At 31.1% G+C, this 22,133-nt stretch overlaps 2 protein-coding genes across 2 annotated transcripts; both read left to right on the forward strand.

Moving 5' to 3' along the window:
- The first annotated feature begins 5,424 nt into the window (after positions 1-5,424).
- Positions 5,425-10,216, forward strand: LOC136970214 (monocarboxylate transporter 12-B-like). Its single transcript, XM_067264641.1, has 3 exons — positions 5,425-5,614; positions 6,539-7,309; positions 10,077-10,216. The coding sequence occupies exons 1-3, from the start codon at positions 5,425-5,427 to the stop codon at positions 10,214-10,216; spliced, it is 1,101 nt and encodes a 366-aa protein (XP_067120742.1).
- A 2,874-nt stretch (positions 10,217-13,090) lies between these two features.
- LOC136970193 (monocarboxylate transporter 3-like) lies at positions 13,091-14,929 on the forward strand. Its single transcript, XM_067264615.1, has 4 exons — positions 13,091-13,320; positions 13,735-13,878; positions 13,957-14,724; positions 14,790-14,929. The coding sequence occupies exons 1-4, from the start codon at positions 13,113-13,115 to the stop codon at positions 14,927-14,929; spliced, it is 1,260 nt and encodes a 419-aa protein (XP_067120716.1). The 5' UTR covers positions 13,091-13,112.
- The last annotated feature ends 7,204 nt before the right edge of the window (positions 14,930-22,133 follow it).

The raw sequence follows: 22,133 nt of genomic DNA on the forward strand, positions 1-22,133 counted from the left end.
ATGAAAGTTTTATGCTTAATTTTTAAAAGTTTGATGCACTTAATATATGTAAATGTGTACAATTCTTCATCTTAAAAACTAAACTTAAAAAATCAATACACAAACTGCAAACAGTATTTCTATATTAGAAAGTGAAGATATTGTTTATTCAAAATAGTTCAAATAAATAGAATTAATATACTTAAAAAATCGAGTATAAATATATACAAATCTATATCTTAATTAAAAACTAATCTTAACAGATCAATATATTCGTTATTCGCTCCCTAGTGCACATTACAGGCATTCCGTGACAATAATAAATTCTTATTACAAATATACTGAATTATTTATATTGTTATTGGCCAAATGAATAATAATAATTTATATTGTTAATTTAAATAAAAATTTAAATGTTTGAAATATGACACACGATAGGGGTGCCTCTAGTGCCCATTTTTGGCATAACGTTACACGGACGGATGGACCCGCATTCAATGAGTTTTATATATATAGATTCATTTATGAAAATAAAAACATATGATGTAGTGCTTCTTTCTTAACACAATAATTAACAATGCAACACATTTAAAATACTGTATATGAAAGTTAAAATTCATTTTTACCCTTTCAAGCTTACGGACACCTGAAAACTTTCTATGGATCCCTAGTTAATTAAGAACCACCGTTCTATAAACGATAGGATTGCGGAGCGGACAAGGCGGCAGCCTACCGCTCTGGAGGACGTGGGATCAGGATTCAAAAAATCCCCAGACATTTTTCGGGAGGTGGTCCGTCACGATACGTCAGGTCACGACTCTCAGCACTCGGCATCTCCATTGTGGGTCTGGCCGAATCCACAATGGGCTTGCTAAAAAGACACCCTCTTATTTCTATTGTTTTTCCTTTGTATAGGTTTTGTCCATGAATTTTTTTAATGTAAAAACTTTTAGAAGTAACATTTGAAAGAAATCACATAAATTAATAAGTTTCAGGCAACTAAGTAACCAAAACTGACTAAATTAAAAAATAAATATAATAAAAATAAATTGAATTAATTAGAAAAAATTTTAATATATAATATAAATTTCAGGAAATATTAATCTTTTAAAATTAATTTTTATTAACCATAAGTCACTGCTATTAAATAGCAATTTATTATTTTTAAACATTTCAAAAATAATTCAATTATTATTTTAAAATTATTAATGTAACAGAATTCTATTTAGATAATGGAACATTTCTAGTAGAGGTAAAAACCATATAAATACGAGATTATTAAAGCAGATTTATTAACTTACTTTTCTCAGCTGAAAATTTAACGGATATGAAATATTACAGACTATGACCTGGAAAACTGAATTTGTGGACAATGTGATAGCTTATCAGTCTCTTTCTACGACGACTTAATGATAAATAGATAAATTTAATACAACACTATATTTCTATTAAAAGTAGGTTTTTGGTTATTAAACTTTCAGTTTTCCAATAAAAACAATTTATAAGCAATTTTCATATTTATTCAGGTAATTTTGTACATAATAAAAAGGTATTATAACACGTATTTTATATTATTGACCTGATTTACTTACTTACTTAATCCGCATCAAGGAGTGTATCCAGTATGCGTAATAATAAATTTTAAAAAATACTTACTTAATCTAAATTTTTTGTAAGTCATTCGAGAGATTTACGGTTGGAAATCAATGTCATCACACACATTTGTTGCTCGTTTTTGGTTGCAGTAATATAGTTTGTGTATAGAAACATTAATTTAACCTACGAATGGTATCAGATAACAAAAATCTATTATGTATCACGAATAATAAAAAATGAAGGAAGATGAAAGGAATGAAGGTTGGGCATTGATAATTTCTTCTGTGTGTTTCGTCTTTGTCTTTGTTACACAAAGATTTATGAAAAATAAGTGTTTATTATGAGGAATTCCAAGACCATAACCTTTCAGGCGATATTCTCGCTCAAAGTTACGACGACGTATACACCTCCTTTACTAATTAGTTTTACACGTGCTTGTAAGGACGTTTCGCTTAAAAATATAAAATATTTTGACTGTTATGCACTAAAATATAATAAATATTTTAAGTTAAAAATTCACGTGAGTTTCTCAATGTTTGCGTATACAAAAAATCGAAGAAAAGAACACGTGATGTCATAACCATTATTATTATGTAACAGTTTACGTAGTTACTATTGCTACGTCATAGTTATGTCAGATGATACTCCTGATAACAAACCTACATGTTATGTCATCACGGCCCGGATTTTATGTTACAAAAATCATAAAATATGTAGAAAAAGTACGATATATGTTTCAGATGTTTCGTGGTGGTCCTTCATGTATACGCCGGGGCCCTATTCCCCATCATCTGACTGTCTCATTGTGGGGCCGGCTAACTCACGACTGGCTTAATTAAAAGGTCTCCTTAGTGCCCACGTGGGGTTAGGATTAGTTGTTTTAAGGCAACACAAGACGTGGGCGATCTGCCTAGGGGATGCCTCCCGGTAGGGCTTTCTATGGAAAACTGACCCCTATGAAGATGTGAGCGTAAGGTGTGGACTCACAACTGCAGGGTAGTGGGTTCACGCATCACCAACCAGCTGGCAACGTGGAGATTTCTGAGTTTTCATCATGTGTGTAACCAGTTTCCAAAGTCCTCCCGGGAGTTGCTCTCTCCTGGCAGATCGCCTGCGTCAGGAGCGCCCTTACATTGTGGCACTTGAAGCACGTTCTTCTCCTCCTTTCGTCTGGGTTCCCTTTTTCCTAATTTTCAAGGGGACCCCGAATTTCATTATCAACAAACAACAGAAAATTCACGACTTCTACCCCATTCTACGAATATAAAAGAAACTAATGAATGGTGTTTGTCCATTGTCTCATTCAACTTACGTGCTAACCAAACTTTGGCCACGATTGCAACCAGACCGCCTTGTGGGAGCGATGATCCGACGTTGAATCATAGTTTGAAGCTTCTTGCATAATGTATGATATCATTTTTTACAGTTTGTACCCCTGCCTCTTTTTGTATAGTCTCTGTGTTGCGTTGCGTTATCTCATTAATCCTATAAGTTTTTCCTGTATGTGCTGTAAATTCTACTAAAAGCATTGTAAAAGTATTTCTATACAACTTAGTTTTTATCCTTTCGATTGGCTGATATGTAGGAAAGTCAAATATCGAAGTTTAGCTTTAAAATATGAATAAAATTTGCATCTTTAACGTTTTAATGGTGTCTTCCCTGCTAGAAACAAGATGTGCAAAGAAGCTACGAAAGGGTGAGCTTGTATTTCAGACGTAAAGTTCCGGATAAATATGCTTAAAAACTATTTTTATTGTTTTAAAGTAAATAAAAAGACAAATTTTATGCTTTTTCTCCATAAAATAATTTGTGAGAAAGCGAAGCGGTTGTGTGGCGTTCTAAAACAGAACGTGTGGTGAAAGGGAGGATTTTAAGGCTAGTAGGTGTTGTTTGGATAATTAAAAAAAATAACCGGGATCCATAGTGTTGCATAGTATGGGAATGCAAGTGCGAATTTAGCAGCAGCAGCAGAGAACAAGAAAAAGTCAAGTCGTTTGTGGACAATGAAGAGTTCGTTTTTCAAGTTTTCAACTGCGATGAAACAGGTTTGGTTTGGAAGATGCCAAATCGAGTCTACATTACCAAGAAAGAGAAGGCCGTGCCAGGACATAAGCCTATGAAAGGCTTATTCTGTTATGTAGCAACTCTAGTGGCGCCTGCAAAATAATGTCATTGCTTGTGTATCACTCCGACAACCCACGTGTGTTCAAAAAGAACAATGTAATTAAAGAGCAATTTTTAATTATATTTTTAATTTATTTAATTTAAAATATATGCCCTCCACCTCAAATTAATAGTGTCTTGTCCCCATACATCATACTTTTCCGTAGCAATGGAGTCGAGCCGGTCATCTATCTAACACCTTTAAGGGGAAAATTTTTGAATTGAAATAATATAACTTCCGGTTTGCATCGGAAGTACCTATATAGTTAATTGGGGCCTCTTGCTCCTAAGGTTTCCATATTTGGTATCATCTTTTGTCTATCTAACTCCGCTCTCGAGATTAAGAAAAGACTGACGACAGTAGAAGTTTATAGGTCTACAATTTTTTCAAATTGCAGCCCAACAAACTATGTCATGTGGCGCAAAGAAGAAAGCATGGATTACAAGTAGAGTTCTTCACTGAATGGATTCATGAAGAGTTTGTCTCCTGTGTGAAGGCCTACTTACAAGAAAAGTACTTGCCTCTAAAGGCTGTGCCGCTAAGAGATAAAAAATAGAGAGGGAGGGACAATACCATAAAGATAGCTACCTGCTGTCTGCACAAGATTAGTCACCTTCCGTAAAGGCAGCAGTCTGCCTCTATGGAAGGTGACTAGTTTTCCAAGCAATAAGCCTCTCCTCTCAGCATCCAATTGGGCCATTAGCACTCATTAAAATAAATGAAGTTACAATACAGTATTTACTTTTTATTGTTTTTAATCTATTATTATTATTTTCATTTGTTATTTTTTCGTCCAATGGTTATTTTTAAGTTTAAATATTTACAGACAAATTCGCCCAAGTAGGGATCACCATCCATTAGTTTGTGGAACACAATAATATTTAAAATTATTTTCATTGTTTTATGCATTAATTGAGGCAATTCCTTGTGTAATTTTACTAAAATTATGATATTTTTACAAGTAAAAATTAGGATTAATACAGTTTACATTATTTCTTATGGAAAAAAATTGATTTGGAACTCGAACACCCTCTAGGAAGGAATTGAATTCGAATTCCGAAGTACAGTTGTATACTACGTAATGTAATACACATGTAAATGCATTTCGATCATTTGTGTTATTATTATGTGTTAATTTGTAATTCATGCCTTGTGTAATCCTATAGATATCTGTTTTTATAGAGATTTTCAAATTACCCTTATAAGAGAACAAAAGATAGAAAGGCGAATAAGTATAGTAATTGTTATCCTTTTGTCAATCTCCAACTCTTCTCTCTTCATCTATATGAAAAGAGAAGAGTTGGAGATTGACAAAAGGATAACAATCAAATAGAAATAGATTAACAACTACTGTATAAATGATAAATAAATAAACAAAGAGAATACTATTTTACTTTTAAATATTTTAAAAATAAATATTCTACAGCAAGTAATAAAACAAGCCGTACACGAGAAGAAACAATAGAATTATGTGAAAAAAGATGTTTTTTATAATTACAGTTATTCTATTCATTCATCCGGGTGAATGATGATAATACAACTTTAATAACAGTTATTCTCTTGGGTAAAATAATATATTTAAGCTTTGTACGCATTTCTGAATATACAATGGCAAGTTGTGAAACATTCATAAAGTTTTAGAGAGATATTAACGCTTTAGGGCATATACCATAGATACGAGAAATATGAAGGACGAGAGAGATAAAGGTTGGGCATGGATAATTGCTTTCGCTTGTTTTGTCTCTGCCTTTACTTCTCAAGGATTTATGAGAACTAAAAGTGTCTATTACGAGGCATTCCAAACCAAGTTGGATTATAGTGTTGCTCAAGCAACTTGGCCCTTCACCCTGATGACTGCATTGATACAAATGTCAGGTAAAAGACTATATAGCATCTTAATTAAATTTAAGTACTGTTTGAAGTTAATAGTTTGTTTCGGCCACAATAGTAGTGTATGTATATGCATTTTCATATACATATAATACTACTGTGGTCTATTGTGATCTACTGTTGTCCGGCAAACACCTTTGTGTCCTTTTCTGAGGAAAAGGATACAAAGATGTAAGAAAGAAAAATTTTTTTAAAGGATTCATAGCCATAAATCTACATTAGAATATATACCTTGTATTTATTACATTTTACATTTATTTTTATATATTGTATAGACATAAGAATATATGATAAAAGATAAGAAAATTTTCAAAAAGTTTAGGTATTTTTCCTAAGGATCTAAATTATTTTAAAAAATTACAAAAAATTATATTTTTTCAACGCTCCTAATTAATTTAATGTAAATAAATTAGCTATTTTTTCCTTCATTTTAAGCTTTCCTGTATGTTCTGATAGCATTGCAGAGAAGCTAACATTTCAAAGAATTTGCGAATTTTCAAATTATTTATTCAAATAGTTAAAATAATCACGAATAGGGTAAATAAAGCGCTGCAAACGTAAGATGCGAAATTTATATAGCAAATTAGCTATAACACCTTTAACCTATTATAACATTGCATCTAATAATGATAAAATTATTGTAACCGTCAAAGAGTCCATTGAAATATGTGTAATACTTCTACTAATTTGCATATATTTTGTAGGCGTTTTATTTTCGCACCTAATATATTACCTAACAATAAGGAAAGTGGTAATTATAGGAAGCATCCTATCTGCAGCAGGCTGCATCATGTGCTATTTTAACACACATTACGTTTACATTCTTCTTGCCCTCGGCATAGTAAATGGTAAGTAAAAGTATTATTTACATTTTCAGAGTATAATTTTAATAAAATTGCTACATTACAGGTATGGGAACTGGATTATTCTATGCATTTAATCCTGTTATTGTCAGCATGTATTTTAATCGATATAAAACTATAGCAATGGGCATTGCAACATGCGGATCTTCTATAGGATCCTTTGCGCTGGCTCCTTTAAGCTTCTTTCTGATAGAAAATTATGGCATCGAAGGTAGTTTATTGATTTTAGGAGGAATTGTACTTCAATGTCTACCAGCTGCCTGTCTTTATCGTCAACCGAAGATGGCTAACGACATTCAGAAATCACCTTGCAAAGATTCGAATTCCAAAGAGGAGGATGGAGTATTTAAAATAATTTGGAATATTATCAAAAATCCTCATTTTCTGATGATTGCATTTACATTTTCTATATACAATTTATTTATGTATACGTTGCAAACTATTACAGTAGATTACGCAATGACCAAAGACGTGAGGAAATTGACTGCAGTCTTTTTTGTATCTGCCAATGCACTTTCCGATTTCATTGGACGTTTTGCAGTGGGTTGGTTTTTAGAGCTTAGACTTATTAAAAAAGTTACATTTGTCACGATATGCTTCTTTTGTTTGGGAGGGTTAGGATGTGCTCTCCCATATTTATGGGAATATGTAGGATTCATGATCGTTTTCTGCGCACTTGGAGTATTCTTTGGATGTCTGCGAGTGGAACAATACATTCTACTCTCCGAATACATGGAGATGGAAAAACTACCAATCGCTGTGGGACTGTGCAATTTCACTGTAGGATGTGTGTTATTTTTGCAAATTCCTTTACTAGGTAAGAAGTTCAAATATACAGGATGTCCCAAAGTTTGGAACCACAGTAATCACTGCTGTGGTTCCAAACTTTGTTAATTTTTGTTTGTTCAATTACATGTAAAGTACGAAACTGAGTAAGGAAAGTATTTTGATGATGTTGATCCACCGTCGAAAAGTTTAATAGGTTGTATCCAGACTCCCCAACATCTGTTAAACTTTTTATGTTGACTGCAAATAACTTGAATTCTTTCCTCCTCAATCAGCGTCATGCTCTACCTGTAATAGAATAAACAAAGATCAACATAACTCCTGTGGTTCCAGATGGGACGTACACACGCACACAGGAACACACATAACTGTATATATATACAGTTGTAGTAGTTGTACAGTTGTGTATATATATATATATATATACATATAGTTGTAAAATTTAACATTGTATAGGCCTATATATATATATACAATGTTAAATTTTACAACTATAAACATGCACAATCTAATTCATTATACAGGATTATCTGAACAATGGTTCACATTGTCAGAAAATTCGCATACATAAACTACATACTAAATTCAGTAAAAAGTTTTAGTAAGCACGTGTCATAAAAGTATCCGTTTTAAAACTAATCGATATTCTAAACGCTTGTGCTACTTGCAACAATGCAAACAATGCTTAAATATCTTTCAGTCAGTTGAATGCCGAGATACGTTTGGGAAAATTAGCAGCAAATTATTAACTGTGAACGGGCGTTGAAAATGGGTATGAAAAAGGCAGGAAAGTAGTTTGGTTTAGTTCAATCGAACACGGAAACGAAACACGTGGGCAATCCACCAAAGAAAAGGTGCCAGTCCGTTATTTAAGCATGAGCCCGCGACTAACTACCAGAGTTCGGAGTAACTCCGCAACTGATCAGGGTCTATATAAGAAGGTCAGGACACTCGTACTGGAGCCGCCATTTTGGGACTTTTTGAGTCGCATATTTAAAACAAACTTGTACGAGCAGTCAGTTTTATACGACATTAATTAAACTTATGCAATTTTAGTTAAATTAATGTCGTATAAAACTAACTGCTCGTACAAGTTTGTTTTAAACATGCAGCTCAAAAAGTCCCAAAATGGCGGCTCCAGTACGTGTGTCCTGACCTTCTTATATAGACCTTGCAACTGATGGGCGCGACGCCATTTTGAACACACGCAGTGAAGAGACATTGCGTCAATGGACATAAGCTAACCTGTTAACTGAGCCTGAAGACTTTTGATGTCTTTTAAAACCATGTTTACTAGAACTTTTTACTTGCACAATGGTATACAAGTTGAAGGTTAACATGCGAATTGCCTTTAATTCGCCACATACGTTTCCTGCTGTACGTTGGTTGTAGTGTATAGAAATTGTTGAAAAAGTTTGAAAGACGTTTAGACGAATCACATCGATGGCGATTAATTGGCAGACTGAAGGCTGGTCAATACCATCTCAAGACTATCAAGGCAGTTTGTGGCACTGGAGAGATTCGTCGGGCCCCCTTTCTCTCTCACAAGAAATAGAGCACACAAAAAATATAAAACAATAAATAAAACTAAACTAAATAATGTGAAAAACTAAAACAAATCTTAAATTTTTATTAATAGAAAATATTTAATATACAACAATAAATTTTAGTTTTTCTAGAAACGTTTGAACAATTTATTTATAAATTTTAAAAAATTGCAATTTATTTTATTAAATGTCTAACAAAAGTTGTTATACAATAACAATATTACCTTAAAATATTAGTTGTTTAATTTAACCATTTTGGTTAATATTTAAATAATATAATACTTTACTCATTAAAGGTAAACTGAATAATGCAAAAGATAATTTAAATAAATGCCAATATATTTTTAAAAAGTAAGATATAAATACGAATAAACTTTATATAAAAATTTAGAAAAGTAAACTATCTTATTTACAAATATTTTCAAAATAGACAGTTTGACCGCGCCCTTCAAAAAACCGGGCCCTAGACATTTGTCTCATTTGTCTATGGGATGATCCGGCCCTGGTTGCTTGTCTGGGGAAGCATCATTACTGACATGCATTTCTTTCAGAGAGTATCAGTGACTGGATAGAGATATAGAGATGACATTATGCACTCTAAGTTAGGCTGTTCAGGAGAAATGCAACCAACCCAAACGATAATGCCCCAAAGAGGAGGATCTGGAATCTGACGATATTGTTTGAATCGGCCAGCACATTCGCCGAGCTTAAATCCTATTCAGTATGTCTGAGATGTCTTAGGATGTAACTTTGCAAAACTCCAGCCCCCAACCTACAACCCTCCACGAATGGAATAGAATGGAATGTCTTTTGCAGGAATGGACGTTAATTCCATAAGATTTAATTAACACATTCAGCAATAGCATGCGAGTGCTATATATCAGTTCGAGGCGATCATACACAGTTCTGACTGTTCTGGATTGTTGTCCACAACAGTCAAACTAGACATTGTCGCTGTCCCGAACGTAGACTTCTGAACAATGGAGACATTTTAATAATGTATTTTAATAATTTTACTTTCAAAATCTACAATATGTAAATTGTGTAAATATACTTCTATTAAAGTTTCCATTACTTTTCATCACACTTCTTGTCCTACATCGCGAATAATCTGCACACCAGTGTATTTTAGCACGTAGTTTATGTATGCAGATTTTTTGATAGCAGTTCAGATGCACCGTGTATATTAATGCATGCATTTATACTTATACAGTCAATATAACTTAATTTTTTTCTGAATTTATTTTACAGGATATTTTGAAGAAATCGATCGATACGATTATCTTTTTTATGTATTATCCTCCGCATTATTTTTATCGGGGCTTTTATGGATGTTGGAACCATTAATTCAGAAATGTCAAAGAAAGACGAAACAAATTAATCTTGCTTAAAACTTATTTATGTAGATATTAATTCAATGATAGATGAATATAAAGAATAATTATAATTCCTTTAGTAATGTGTATAAAAATGAATGTGCATAATAAAATTATGTATATAAAATGATTTTGTTTATCGTATATTATATATATATTTTGTAAATATATATATATATATATATATATATATATATATATGCCATCAGAGACTCTCTCCAGGAATTGAGTAAAAGATTTAACAAATTAAAAAGTGATCGAGATGTGTACCTTACACCCTCGACCATGGGGAGCTTTGTCTGTCTTTTTATATTGGTGCAATAATGTGTTCTATAATTTACTTGTGAAAAAAGCAGAAAAAAGATTAAAGGAAAATTTATTAATGTTTCGTCGTCAAGCTATGTCCCCCGGATAATTTTCTGTGGAGACATGTCAGGGATTCTGTGATTACACGCCATAAGAAAAAGTTGGGAATCCCTGACATATAAGAATAAAATCAAAGCGTTACCTAGCTAACATTCCGTTAACTAAGAACCACAAAAATACATTATTTCTCAATACGGTGCTCCATAATATCGGGGAACGTAAAATCAAAGGCCAACAGTATAGTAATTTGCGTCAGTAGTGTTTAGTGACTCTTCAAAATGTCAACAGATGGCGCGACATAAACGTAAAAGAATAAATGTTTTATTCTTTGTTGACTGTGTTTAAAAGAAAAGTAAATTAAGTAGAATATAAATATTATTATGTAATGTTATTATACACAGACACTCCTTGACTTACCAAATAAAAAAATTCAGTAACGAATTGCGTAACTTTCCCCGCCAAACCTTAACTGTAATGAAAATTGTGTGTGGCTCCATCTGTTATGATATTTTATTTTAAAACTCTCCATTCCAAATACATTATTAATTATCATAAAATAATTTTTTTAAAAAAAGCTTAATTTTGAGAGTAGATACGAGTTTTATATATTTTATATTAAAAAAAATTTAAATGCTAATAATCAGTAAAATCTTCATTAAGTCCGACTCAACTCGAAATACGACATACGATCCCCTATAACTTCTCACTCTCTCGACCTTTAACCACCAAAATTTAACAGCATCGATTCCTCTATTACAAAAACTTTCCTGGAAAATTTCAGAAATTTTCGACAAAACGCACAGGAGTTATTAAGCTTCAAAGTGAGTGTCCCCTCACACTAGCATACAAACATACAGAAAAACCCTAATTTTTTTTTTTTTTTTTTTTTTTGTATTTCTCAAAACTTTAAGGTCCTCGATTTCTAAAATGTATAAATCTTCTGGGGGGTCATTTTTTGACCGATCGCCATACTTTTCCAGTCGTTATATATAATATTGAATACTTCACCCCTATTATGTATAACAGGTGGGAAAGTAAAAGGACAGAGAAGGAAGAGGAGGAAGATAATGATAGGAAAACAATTATTATTTTTTAAAAATTCTAATCTAATACATAACAAAATATAGTTGTTATCCTGATAGATTTATGCTCTTTCATCAAACATATATTATAAGTAAATACAGAAATAAATTAATGTAAAATACGTCATGACTAATGCAAAAATTTAAATTGAAAAATTTTTAATTAAACAAACAATATAATTAATAATAATTATGATTTACTTTTCTATATTTTGATTAAAAGTGAGTTCCGTGATGTATGCAAAATAATAAAATATTTAAATATTTTTGTAGGTAATTTCCAATTGAAATTCTAATTGTGGAAATTCCCAATTTTTTTCTAATAATCAAACACAATATAAAGTATTATATTTGAATGAATGGCGATTAAGAAATTCTTGTGTAAATTCGACCTGTAATACGAGGTGATTCGTAAGAAATTCTGATTGAATTGAATTTTTTTTTTTTTTTTTAATAATATTTTAAATGATTTTTCGGTTAGATAGAGAAGAATTAACTTCTCTTCTTGCTCATAAATTCATTTGGAAATTCCTAGAGTTTTCGATCTCTCTGGGTTCGATTCCGAGTTCCCCAGAGCGATAGGATGCCACCCTAACTACTCGGCCATTCTGCCGTTACAATTTTTTAAAATCTTACATTGTCTTTTTAATTTAACTGAATTATTTGAAAATGATGCCTTTATAATAGAAGGTTCATTATAAGAGCAATTATAAAACAAATAATTACTGTTTTCATATAAGCAGTAAATATGTATCATCATCATCAACGCCATTTTTGTCCCATTTAAGCGGGTTTGAGTTTCATCCTATTCCTTTCTACCCTTTCACATTTCTCATCTATTCTTAACTCTAACACATTTTCGTAATTACTAGTTCCTAATAGTGACGGGCGAATAATAACTAACAGTTATTCTTAAGGATCCGAAGTAATGAATACATTTTTAAAAGTATTCGTTACTCGTTACTCTCGAAGCAACACAACGAAAGGAAAGTTACGAATAAATGCTGATTACCTTACCTATGATAAAGATTATATTTAATGCCCAAACTACAGTTTCGCCCATTACGAATAGGTCTAACCCTCAATGGGGTTAGCCAGTATTAATGTGAATCGAGGCGCCGCTCCCAATTAATAAAACTAAAATTAGTATTTTAATTTTTAAAGCAAGACAAATACCATTTATTTCCCAACGTCAATAAATATTATTATGAAATTTCTATTGTAAGAGAATTAGGAATTCACAATCCCTTAATTCAATTTAATAATGATACAATAGTTACAAAGTTATTTTAGAATGGAAAATTTATATATTCACACCCTAAACACATTTTTATTTCATACTCGTAATGCTGATTTGCAGAATTTATTAAATAATTGGTTGAGAAAGTGTAAAATGAACGACTAGACAATGAGGAAAGTCAAATTCTAAAATTAAGCGAAGACGAGCCATTTCGATCTCTCCCATGGAAGCTAAGGAAGCGGATAAGGACGAGCGAGATAAAGGTTGGGCGTGGGTTGTCGCTTTTGCAGCTTTTGTATCCACTTTTACTACTTTAGGATTCATGAGAACGAAGAGTGTCTACTACGAAACTTTTAAGATATGCTTGAATTACACTAGCGAGGAAGCAACATGGCCTTTCACTTTAATGACAGCGTTGATACAAATGTCAGGTAAAATGCTTTTTTATCTTTCACTCTTTCCACAGACTGGACACCAGGAGAGCCTTTTATCTATACCCATTGTGGCTTCGACCAGGCTCACAATAGAGACAACCGGGTGGTAAGAGATGGACCCACCTTATCCAGGACGAAAAGAAAATGCTTGAGGGTTTTTCGAGGGTGGTCGTCCGGACGTTATTGTGTTTGGGGAGCACGATTTTGTTCATCTTCTTTGTAGCTTAAGTCCTGTGTGTTTCGTCGAAATTTTCTGAAATTTTACAGTGAGGTTTATGTATTAGGGGGATTGATGATATTTAATTTTTGTTGTTAAAGGTCGAAAGGTTGGGGAGATAAAGGGGGATCGTGTCATATAATTCATATGCTATGTTTTACAACGTTAAGCACAATAATTTGTATATTTTACAGGTATAGTGTTTTCTCACTTGATATACTATCTAACAATTCGAAAATTGGTAATTATTGGAAGCATCTTATCTGCTGCAGGAAGTATCATGTGTTACTTTTCTACACATTTCATTTTCATTCTCATTGGTTTAGGTATTATCAACGGTGAGTCATAGTAAGAATGCTGTTAACTATTAGAATTCTACAGTCAAAATTACTATATAACTGTGTAATATATTACAGGTATAGGGACTGGATTGTTTTCAACATTTAATCCTGTTATAGTCAGCATGTACTTTAATCGTTACAAAACTACAGCTATGGGCATTGCAACAAGTGGAGCATCTGTAGGATCGTTCGCACTAGCACCATTGTCTTACCTTCTAATCGAAACATACGGAGTTAAAGGAAGTTTCCTCATCTTAGGGGGAATCATACTTCAATGTTTGCCAGCTGCTTGCCTTTATCGTCAACCACAAATGGCCAAGGACATTCAAAAGTCTTCAAACAAAACATCGGAAACAGAAAAGTTAAGCGCCTTAAAAGTGACTTGGGAAGTTCTTAAACATCCGATTTTTCTAATGATATCTTTTACATTTTCAATGTACAATCTATACATGTACACGTTGCAAACCATTATGGTGGACTACGCGATTATGAAAGGGATAAATAAACTAACTGCTGTGTTTTTTGTGTCTGCTAACTCGATTTCCGATTTCATTGGACGATTTGCCATTGGATGGCTCTTAGATCTTGGAATCATCAGAAAAGTAACTTTTGTCGTGATATGTTACTTTTGTTTGGGAGGTTTAACTTGTTCCATGCCATATCTATGGGAGTATATTGGGTTCATGGTAGTATTTTGTGCACAGGGCGTATTTTTTGGCTGTTTGCGAGTAGAACAATACATTCTCCTTTCAGAATATCTGGATATGAATAAATTGCCTGTTGCAGTGGGATTAATGAATTTTATTATTGGAGTAGTCCTATTCCTTCAAGTACCTTTAATAGGTAAGATTTTTAAAATTATTCTGTTAAAATATTAGAATTTTATTGAATGTTTTTTCTTATTTCAGGATATTTTGAAGGAATAAATCGATATGATTATCTCTTCTTCTTATTAGCAGCTGTGCAATTTTTTTCTTCAGTTTTATGGATGTTGGAGCCTTTAGTTACGAAATGCCAAAAAAGAAACAGACAAATTACTCCTTTATAAACAATTATCCTTCATAAATCTAGAATAAATTTTAAATGTTTAAATGTATTATAAATGTGAAATATGTACAACTTTAATAATTTCAATTAAAGATTTTTGTTTTTTAAACAGAAAAGTATTGCAATTTTCTTTCTCTTTCATTTGTTTTAAATTCTTCACTAAATTTTCCAATTGATAAAAGTGCACTAAAAAACTTTCAAACAAGCTTCTCTACTTTCACGGTCATGAAATAACCATAGTTTATGTAATTTGAGTCAGAAGATGGTGTGTAATTTGGTCCAACTTAGCCAAAAGGCCTTTTGGCTATGATCAAAGGCGAGGTTGGGGTATCTGCAGTGGATGACCTACCAGCCACTTTGTGGCTGAGAAGCTCTCTGCTCCTTGCCTTTGATCGAGGCCAGCGGGTCACAAGCATTAGCCTAGCTTGGTTTTTGAGCCAAGCAATTATGGCTATTTTTTTGGGCTGTGCCTGCTGTCACCACAGCATCTAGTGCTGGAGGTCGTTTGCTGATGTCGGCCCCTTGGTCGTAGGGTCTCAAGCGTGATGCCGTTCCACGGATCCAAGTCTGGGCAAGCCCGGTCTTGGATCTTCAAACTTTAAAACATTAGTAATTTGGTCCAACTGGTTCATATTATACCATTTAACTAGTTTACATTAAACGCTTAGTTGAAAATTTAGTGATAATTAACTTAAAGCTGGTTCACATCACCCGAAGATATTTTAGAAACAAAAAACAGAAATGGAAAAGCGATTTCATTTCCTGTTTAGAAATTTCTATTCTCCAAAATCCGGACCTAGAAAGTACCGAAACTTAAAAAATACCCCAATTTTTCAGTTTCTGTTAGCATCGTCCGTCGTGTTCCATCGTTGGTCTATCTAATGGCTAAGGACTCGCTTTCTATAAATTCTCTACTGCCTTATTTTACTTGTAATATTCTATTAACTGAAGAATTTTGAGTATCATTTCGAGATGAAAATCAATCATAAATATAAATTATATAAATGTGAAAAACAAATTTTTATTGTGGACTAAATGAAAATAATTTTAGAATCAAATTACGTAACCAGATTTGCCTACGTGAGGTGTTTACTGGGAGTGATTCATATCCTGACACGACACATTATTTTCAGAATTAAATTTATTCGAATGGTCTGATATCACTTCCTGTCTTAGCTTATAACAAATAATATATGTATATAAAAGAAATATCGTAATTTATGACAGTCTGAACAACTTCATTTATTCGTGGCACGCAATACTTACGAGGAAAACATCTCTCGACGACTTTGCTGCAAAGATTTTGATCAAAATGCACCCGAAATATGTTCCAAAAATTTTTGCGATATGCAATTGCTTGATACTGAAAAGCTATTTAATTAATGGAGTTTTTGCAAGAAGTATGCAATGTTACAGAATAATCAGATAAATATACAAGTTAGAGTACTGGGATAACAGGTAACGGAGATGTTGAACTGAGAGAGAAAGCATTGGATTGATGGAATAAACGCAACACCTGGGCAATCTGCGAAGGGAGACTGCCTCGCGAGATGAGTTTCTGTGGAAAACTGGTCCTTATTTAGGTGTTAGAAACGTGAGGATAGCATGGAAAAGTCACATAGCCTGCCAATTGGTCGGCACAAATCCCAAACCAACTGCCAGAACAATGGTTTTATTCGTCCGGATATTAGTGAGTTTTGAGAGAGAGAATGCTGCCGAAAATGCTGAATCACAGAAAACAGCATTGATCTTATTAACTGCTTTGATTATAACAAATTTATTATTAAAAAATGGCTTTCATGAAAACGTAATACATGAAGATATAATTTCTTTTCTTTTCTTCTTTGTATGCATAAGATTATGTACAGTATATGGCTGTAGGAGTCTACAATATACATGCATTGTTTTTATTTGAAGTTGTATTTGCGACAAAACTATAAGTTTTGATAAATAATTTTAAAATGTTATGATTGATTATTTTTCTCTAGATACATTCATATGCATGCCAATAAATTTTTTTAATAGATTTAAGGTAATAAATAAATGTTTGGCGTATAAAACAATACTTTTAATAAAATAATTTTATCGTTTTTTCAAATAAAATTTTCGAAACATAAGCAGTCCATTGCGAAATAAGTACGGTTAATTTAACAATGATTTAGAGAAATAGGCGGAGAATAAATAGAAAATATAGAAAAAACAAGCTCCGCCTACTTTATTTCTTCAACCAATCGTAATTCAGATATAAAATTTAAAAAGTTTACCTATCGCCATCTGTTGATAAAATATTACAACAAAACCTGTTTTAGAATAATAAATATTTATATTTGAAAAAAATTAATGTCACCTATTTTCGGCAGATGGCACTATTAAAAACTTTTAAAAATTCAAAAAATAAACAAATTTTTTTATTTTATCAATTAAAAAAATATAATTAAATAGCTTTTAAACTGTTTAAAACTATAAAAAGTTGATTTCATTATAAAGATTTTTATCATAATGAAAATGGCGAATATTTTTTTGAGTTTTATAGAATTAAAAAAAAATCGTTAAATTTTTATTATTTATTATTTAAAATCAGTAAACATTATATTATCGAGAATTAACAAAAAAAGTATTTTTGATAATATTTATTTAGCTGCCTTTACTATAATGGCTGAATACACTTTAACAAAACTGTTCTGTCTTAGTTTCTCGACTTTTTCGTGTTAATTTATCTGCTAAAAGTTGATAGAAACTCACACAAATTAAATTTATTAAGATTTAACGTGATAAACCGAGTTTAAAACAGGACGGCCTAAAAATCGGTTAACCGAATCAAAAGAAACGCGACGAAATCGATTAACTCACTTTTGGGCCACCCATACTTTCAAACCTACCTTAAAAAATTTATTTTTTTAAGTAGTTTCGAATTATTTGAAAGCTCGGTACTTTATTTTTTAGTGGAATTTCTTATCTGATTAATCAGAAATTATAATTTTAACACCTATTCATAGTTGGAAGTTAGGGAATTTGCACTAATTTAAATCGAATTCATTTTCTTAGAATTTATTTCTAAAAATTAAATTGTGGATAAAAAAAATTACCCGTTTTTATTTCCGAAATTCACATCAAAAAGGTATTATTACGTTAATTCGAGAATTTAAATTTCGAGTTCTGTAATTGGTTTATTTTAAAAATTCAAATATTCAAACATTCAAATCGTAGGCTCATGATTGGTCGGATTTAAAATCGCGATAACAATAGCGATGTTTTAAAATTTTAAAATTTCAAATTGTTGGCTGATGATTGGATTTTAAAATCGGTAACTAATAAAAAAATGATTTTTAAATATGTAAAATTTATTTAAAAATCCATAAAAATGCTTTAAAAATTTATAATTTATTAAAAATGAAAAGGTAAGTGAACAAAATGGATGCTGCTTGTTTTTTATTAAATATTTTATCAAATTTTCCTTAAACTGACCTAATTTAATTCTTAACGTTTTCCTCCAACTGTTTTGCAGCAGGTAAAGGGTTTAATTTATTATTTTTATTTTATTTTATTTTTTTTAATAAATATATAAGTGCCAGGTGGAAAATTCACGATCTGCTCGAATTAGAACAGTGAAGGGGATGAAAAAAGGGCAAATAAAATAATATTTTTTGTAAATTTCGTTTCCTATAATTCAGAAAAACATTATTTATCAAATTAAATGATAAGTTTCTATGTTTATTTTATCATTCCATCTACATTTATCAGAGGGGAGAGGAGAGATATTAACCTATGTGGCCTCTGTGGTTTGGCTTTGCCATCCATAACACTACCAGAACCAAGGCATTTCAAGGTTATCCTAACTTTCAACGTGACAGTATTACTCAATAAAAGACGGATTTCAGATAAAACTCAAGTACACAATCAATACTTAATACAAAGAACAGGGTACTTTGCAGTGTGATTTTGTGCCTGATTTTTTTTAATTTATAGAATAACTTTTTTATAAAAATGTCATTAAAAATCTATGTAGAATGCTTTGCAATGCTGTTTTTATAATTATGAATCATAATTATTTATATATTCATTAAAGAAAAGTGCATTTACATGTTTACTTCTTGGTCCGGTCGATAAAAATTTCGATTTCTTTATAATTTATTTATGAAGTAAGATTATTTATTTATTTATTTTGTTAAAGTGTATTTTTTTATAATGAAGTTTTTATTTAAAAACTTTTTGTTTGTTAAAGCTCAGTTCGATGATCGAGAGACGTATATCCCATCCAAGTGTATGAAGTACAACAACCTAAGGCCTCAGGGTCGGACAGTGGCTTCAAGACGACGCCAACAAGACCAACATCAGGTATGACAATAGCTCATGGCAACATCCACTCGGGAGTCATAACGATACCTTTTTTGGTGAACCAACAAACCAGTTCGTAATTTGGAAAATGACCAATCTAAACGATCTGTTTGTTTTTCACATTGTCACCATCCTTCTAGCAAATCTATAAAACTCTTTATCAGCTTCATCTGATGGCTGTTTTTTTTTCTTTGATATCTTCCTCTTCTCCGTGTCTTTTATGATTTTGTTTGTGGTTTTTCTTTCTCTAAAACCATGTTTTTTTGTTTTTTTTTGCCTGTTTAAGTATTGATGAAGGGTTACATCCATTGACAAAGGATCAATTCCCAGTAATTATCCACAGTAAAATAAAAGTGCAATTTTGCACGATGCAAATGAGGAAAAAAACGCGAGTTTTTACACAAATAAATTATGTAAAACACTAGAAAAGAACGTAATATATTCAACGTGGATCGGAGAAATATTCTTAGAATGATTATTATGTTTAATAGATGATGTATAATGAGGAAAAATCAGCAAAAATAAAGGATAATATTTACTCTATTGGAAAGATATAATGATTTCTAAGTACATGGATAATGCTAATCAAATTAATATGAGGAAGTAAATCGTGTTTGAAGATAGTGAAGAATTTTTTATTCTTTCAAAAAATTCCTATCTTTGTAATATTTTCTTGGAATTGCCAAATACGATTAATGCTAACTCTAACCATACATTAGAATAGAATTATCATCATTAAATCATCATTAACGATAAGAACTTTGGCAAAAAAAAATTATATATTTAATATTTACAACAAAATAAATAATATTAAATATTTCTTAGAAAGCTAACGACTTGTTAAGTATTTTTTAGAACGCAAATTTCATTTTAAAAAGTTTACCTTGCATGTATTTGCAGTATTTTCTAGTACTTTAAAGTCTATATTAAATACTTTAAGCATGACTTGTAAGAATATATAAGTGCAAAGAAAAGTAGCATCTAGATCACCTCTGTAGAGGAAAACACTAAATTCAGTATTAAAGTTTAAATCTTAGTAATGTAAGGTTGAAAATAGTGGCATTTATCTGCTGCTTCAGACCTAAGTTATGGCTACAAGTCTAACAATTTACAAGTATTGTTTTGTTTGTAAAACATCCTATTCAGATCGTCATAAAGAACTTTCCACCAAACTCTAGACAAAGGATGAAGCTTTATGTGTATAAAAGTCGTATAAAAAGATACTGTCTAGTTATACACAGCTTTATTACTAGTGTTACATATACTTAGAGCCTATTACTCGTGTATATAAACTCTACACACACTTATATATGAAGCTCTAAATACATCGAGTACTTCATTATTTATTCCGAAAGTAAATACTATTTTATCATTATTATCTGTTATGATACTCAGCTATAAGTTTACTATTATTTTGAGATAGGAGCGGTAAACTATTTAACCTCAGCACTTTTTGATTTATAAACTTAACTATCATCATCATCATGAAATGTTGATGAGGTATATTAAATAAATTAATGGTTAGAAAAGATTTACAGCGATCAATACTTACGAAATTAAATAGCCCTGTCGTTTTTTAATCGAAGTGTCAGGATGATTAATTACAAAATTATAGATTTTTATATTTAAACAGTGCTTAAATTTTATTATAAATAAAATTAGATGATAATTATTGATATATTCTATAAAATTCCAAAAATATATTCTTTATATACTTCGTTAATAGACGAAAATAATGAAGAATATATTAAAGTTTTGGTAGGGGTGTACTTTACTCGGCTGAAAACACGAGAAGAATTAGATTAAAAAAATCGAAAAAAATATATATTTTATAGAGAATTTAGAAGAAAAATCTGTACTTTTTAAATAATTTATTGCTAAACTGTATTTTTTTTTAAATAAATTTTTTCAAGGATACTAAATTATGATGCCAACGACATTGAATAGCATGTTTATCAACATTAATGACCTTGCAGAGTATAGAATATAATTATAAAAAATATATATATAAAAATTTACTTTTTAAACAATAAAAAATAGCAATAATAATAGCAATTTTTAGAAAAGAAATTTATTCATTCTTTCCAAAAAATTCTATCCTTCAGAACTGAATTATTGTATGCAGCTTAGTGATGTCTATTGTTTCCAAATACCCGACTAGAGCTTTGAGATTAAACAAAAGTTAAAAAAGACAAAAATATTGTCATGGTCAAACGATAAGAAACCTGTTTTCACTTCATGAGAAGACGTCGTTTAAAACTTTACCCTTTCATTTGTCAGTCGAAATAACTTGTGTGAAAGGAAGAAAGAAAAAGTGCATGTCTGACATCCTTTACCACAAGAATTCCATACTCACTAAATATGTGTGATTTTTATAAAAAAAAATAATAATAATAAAAAATAAAAAATCCAACAGCAATTATCATAAATTGTAATTAAAATGTCTATAATAAACTTTAATATTTTTATATGAAAATACGTGTTATTTATGTCTCTCAGTTTGTATATCTATAAACACCTGTTTAACAATAAATGGGGTAGAAAATTTCCATAAAAAATGGTAAAGAATTTGCCGTTTTTTAAGTTTATTTTGTCATATACTAGTTAGTATGCATCTACAGCATATTAACTAGCCTATTTATGATATATTTCTTAGTAATATACGCTCTTCGTGTTCATAAAGTAAATGAACCTTAGGTTAAAAACCAAAACCAACTTCATTAGACTCTACGTTTGGAGTAAAATATCACAACAACGAAGTATTGCCTACAAAAAGCAACGCACTATACTATCCTGGAGATAATGTAGATAAGGAAAAAAGTTATTCAAAGTTTTTTTAAGGACGAAAAAAAAGTTTAATTATTCACAAA

Source organism: Centruroides vittatus, unplaced genomic scaffold (assembly GCF_030686945.1).
Source record: "Centruroides vittatus isolate TY-2023 unplaced genomic scaffold, ASM3068694v2 contig_19, whole genome shotgun sequence".
Taxonomy (NCBI): Eukaryota; Metazoa; Arthropoda; class Arachnida; order Scorpiones; family Buthidae; genus Centruroides; species Centruroides vittatus.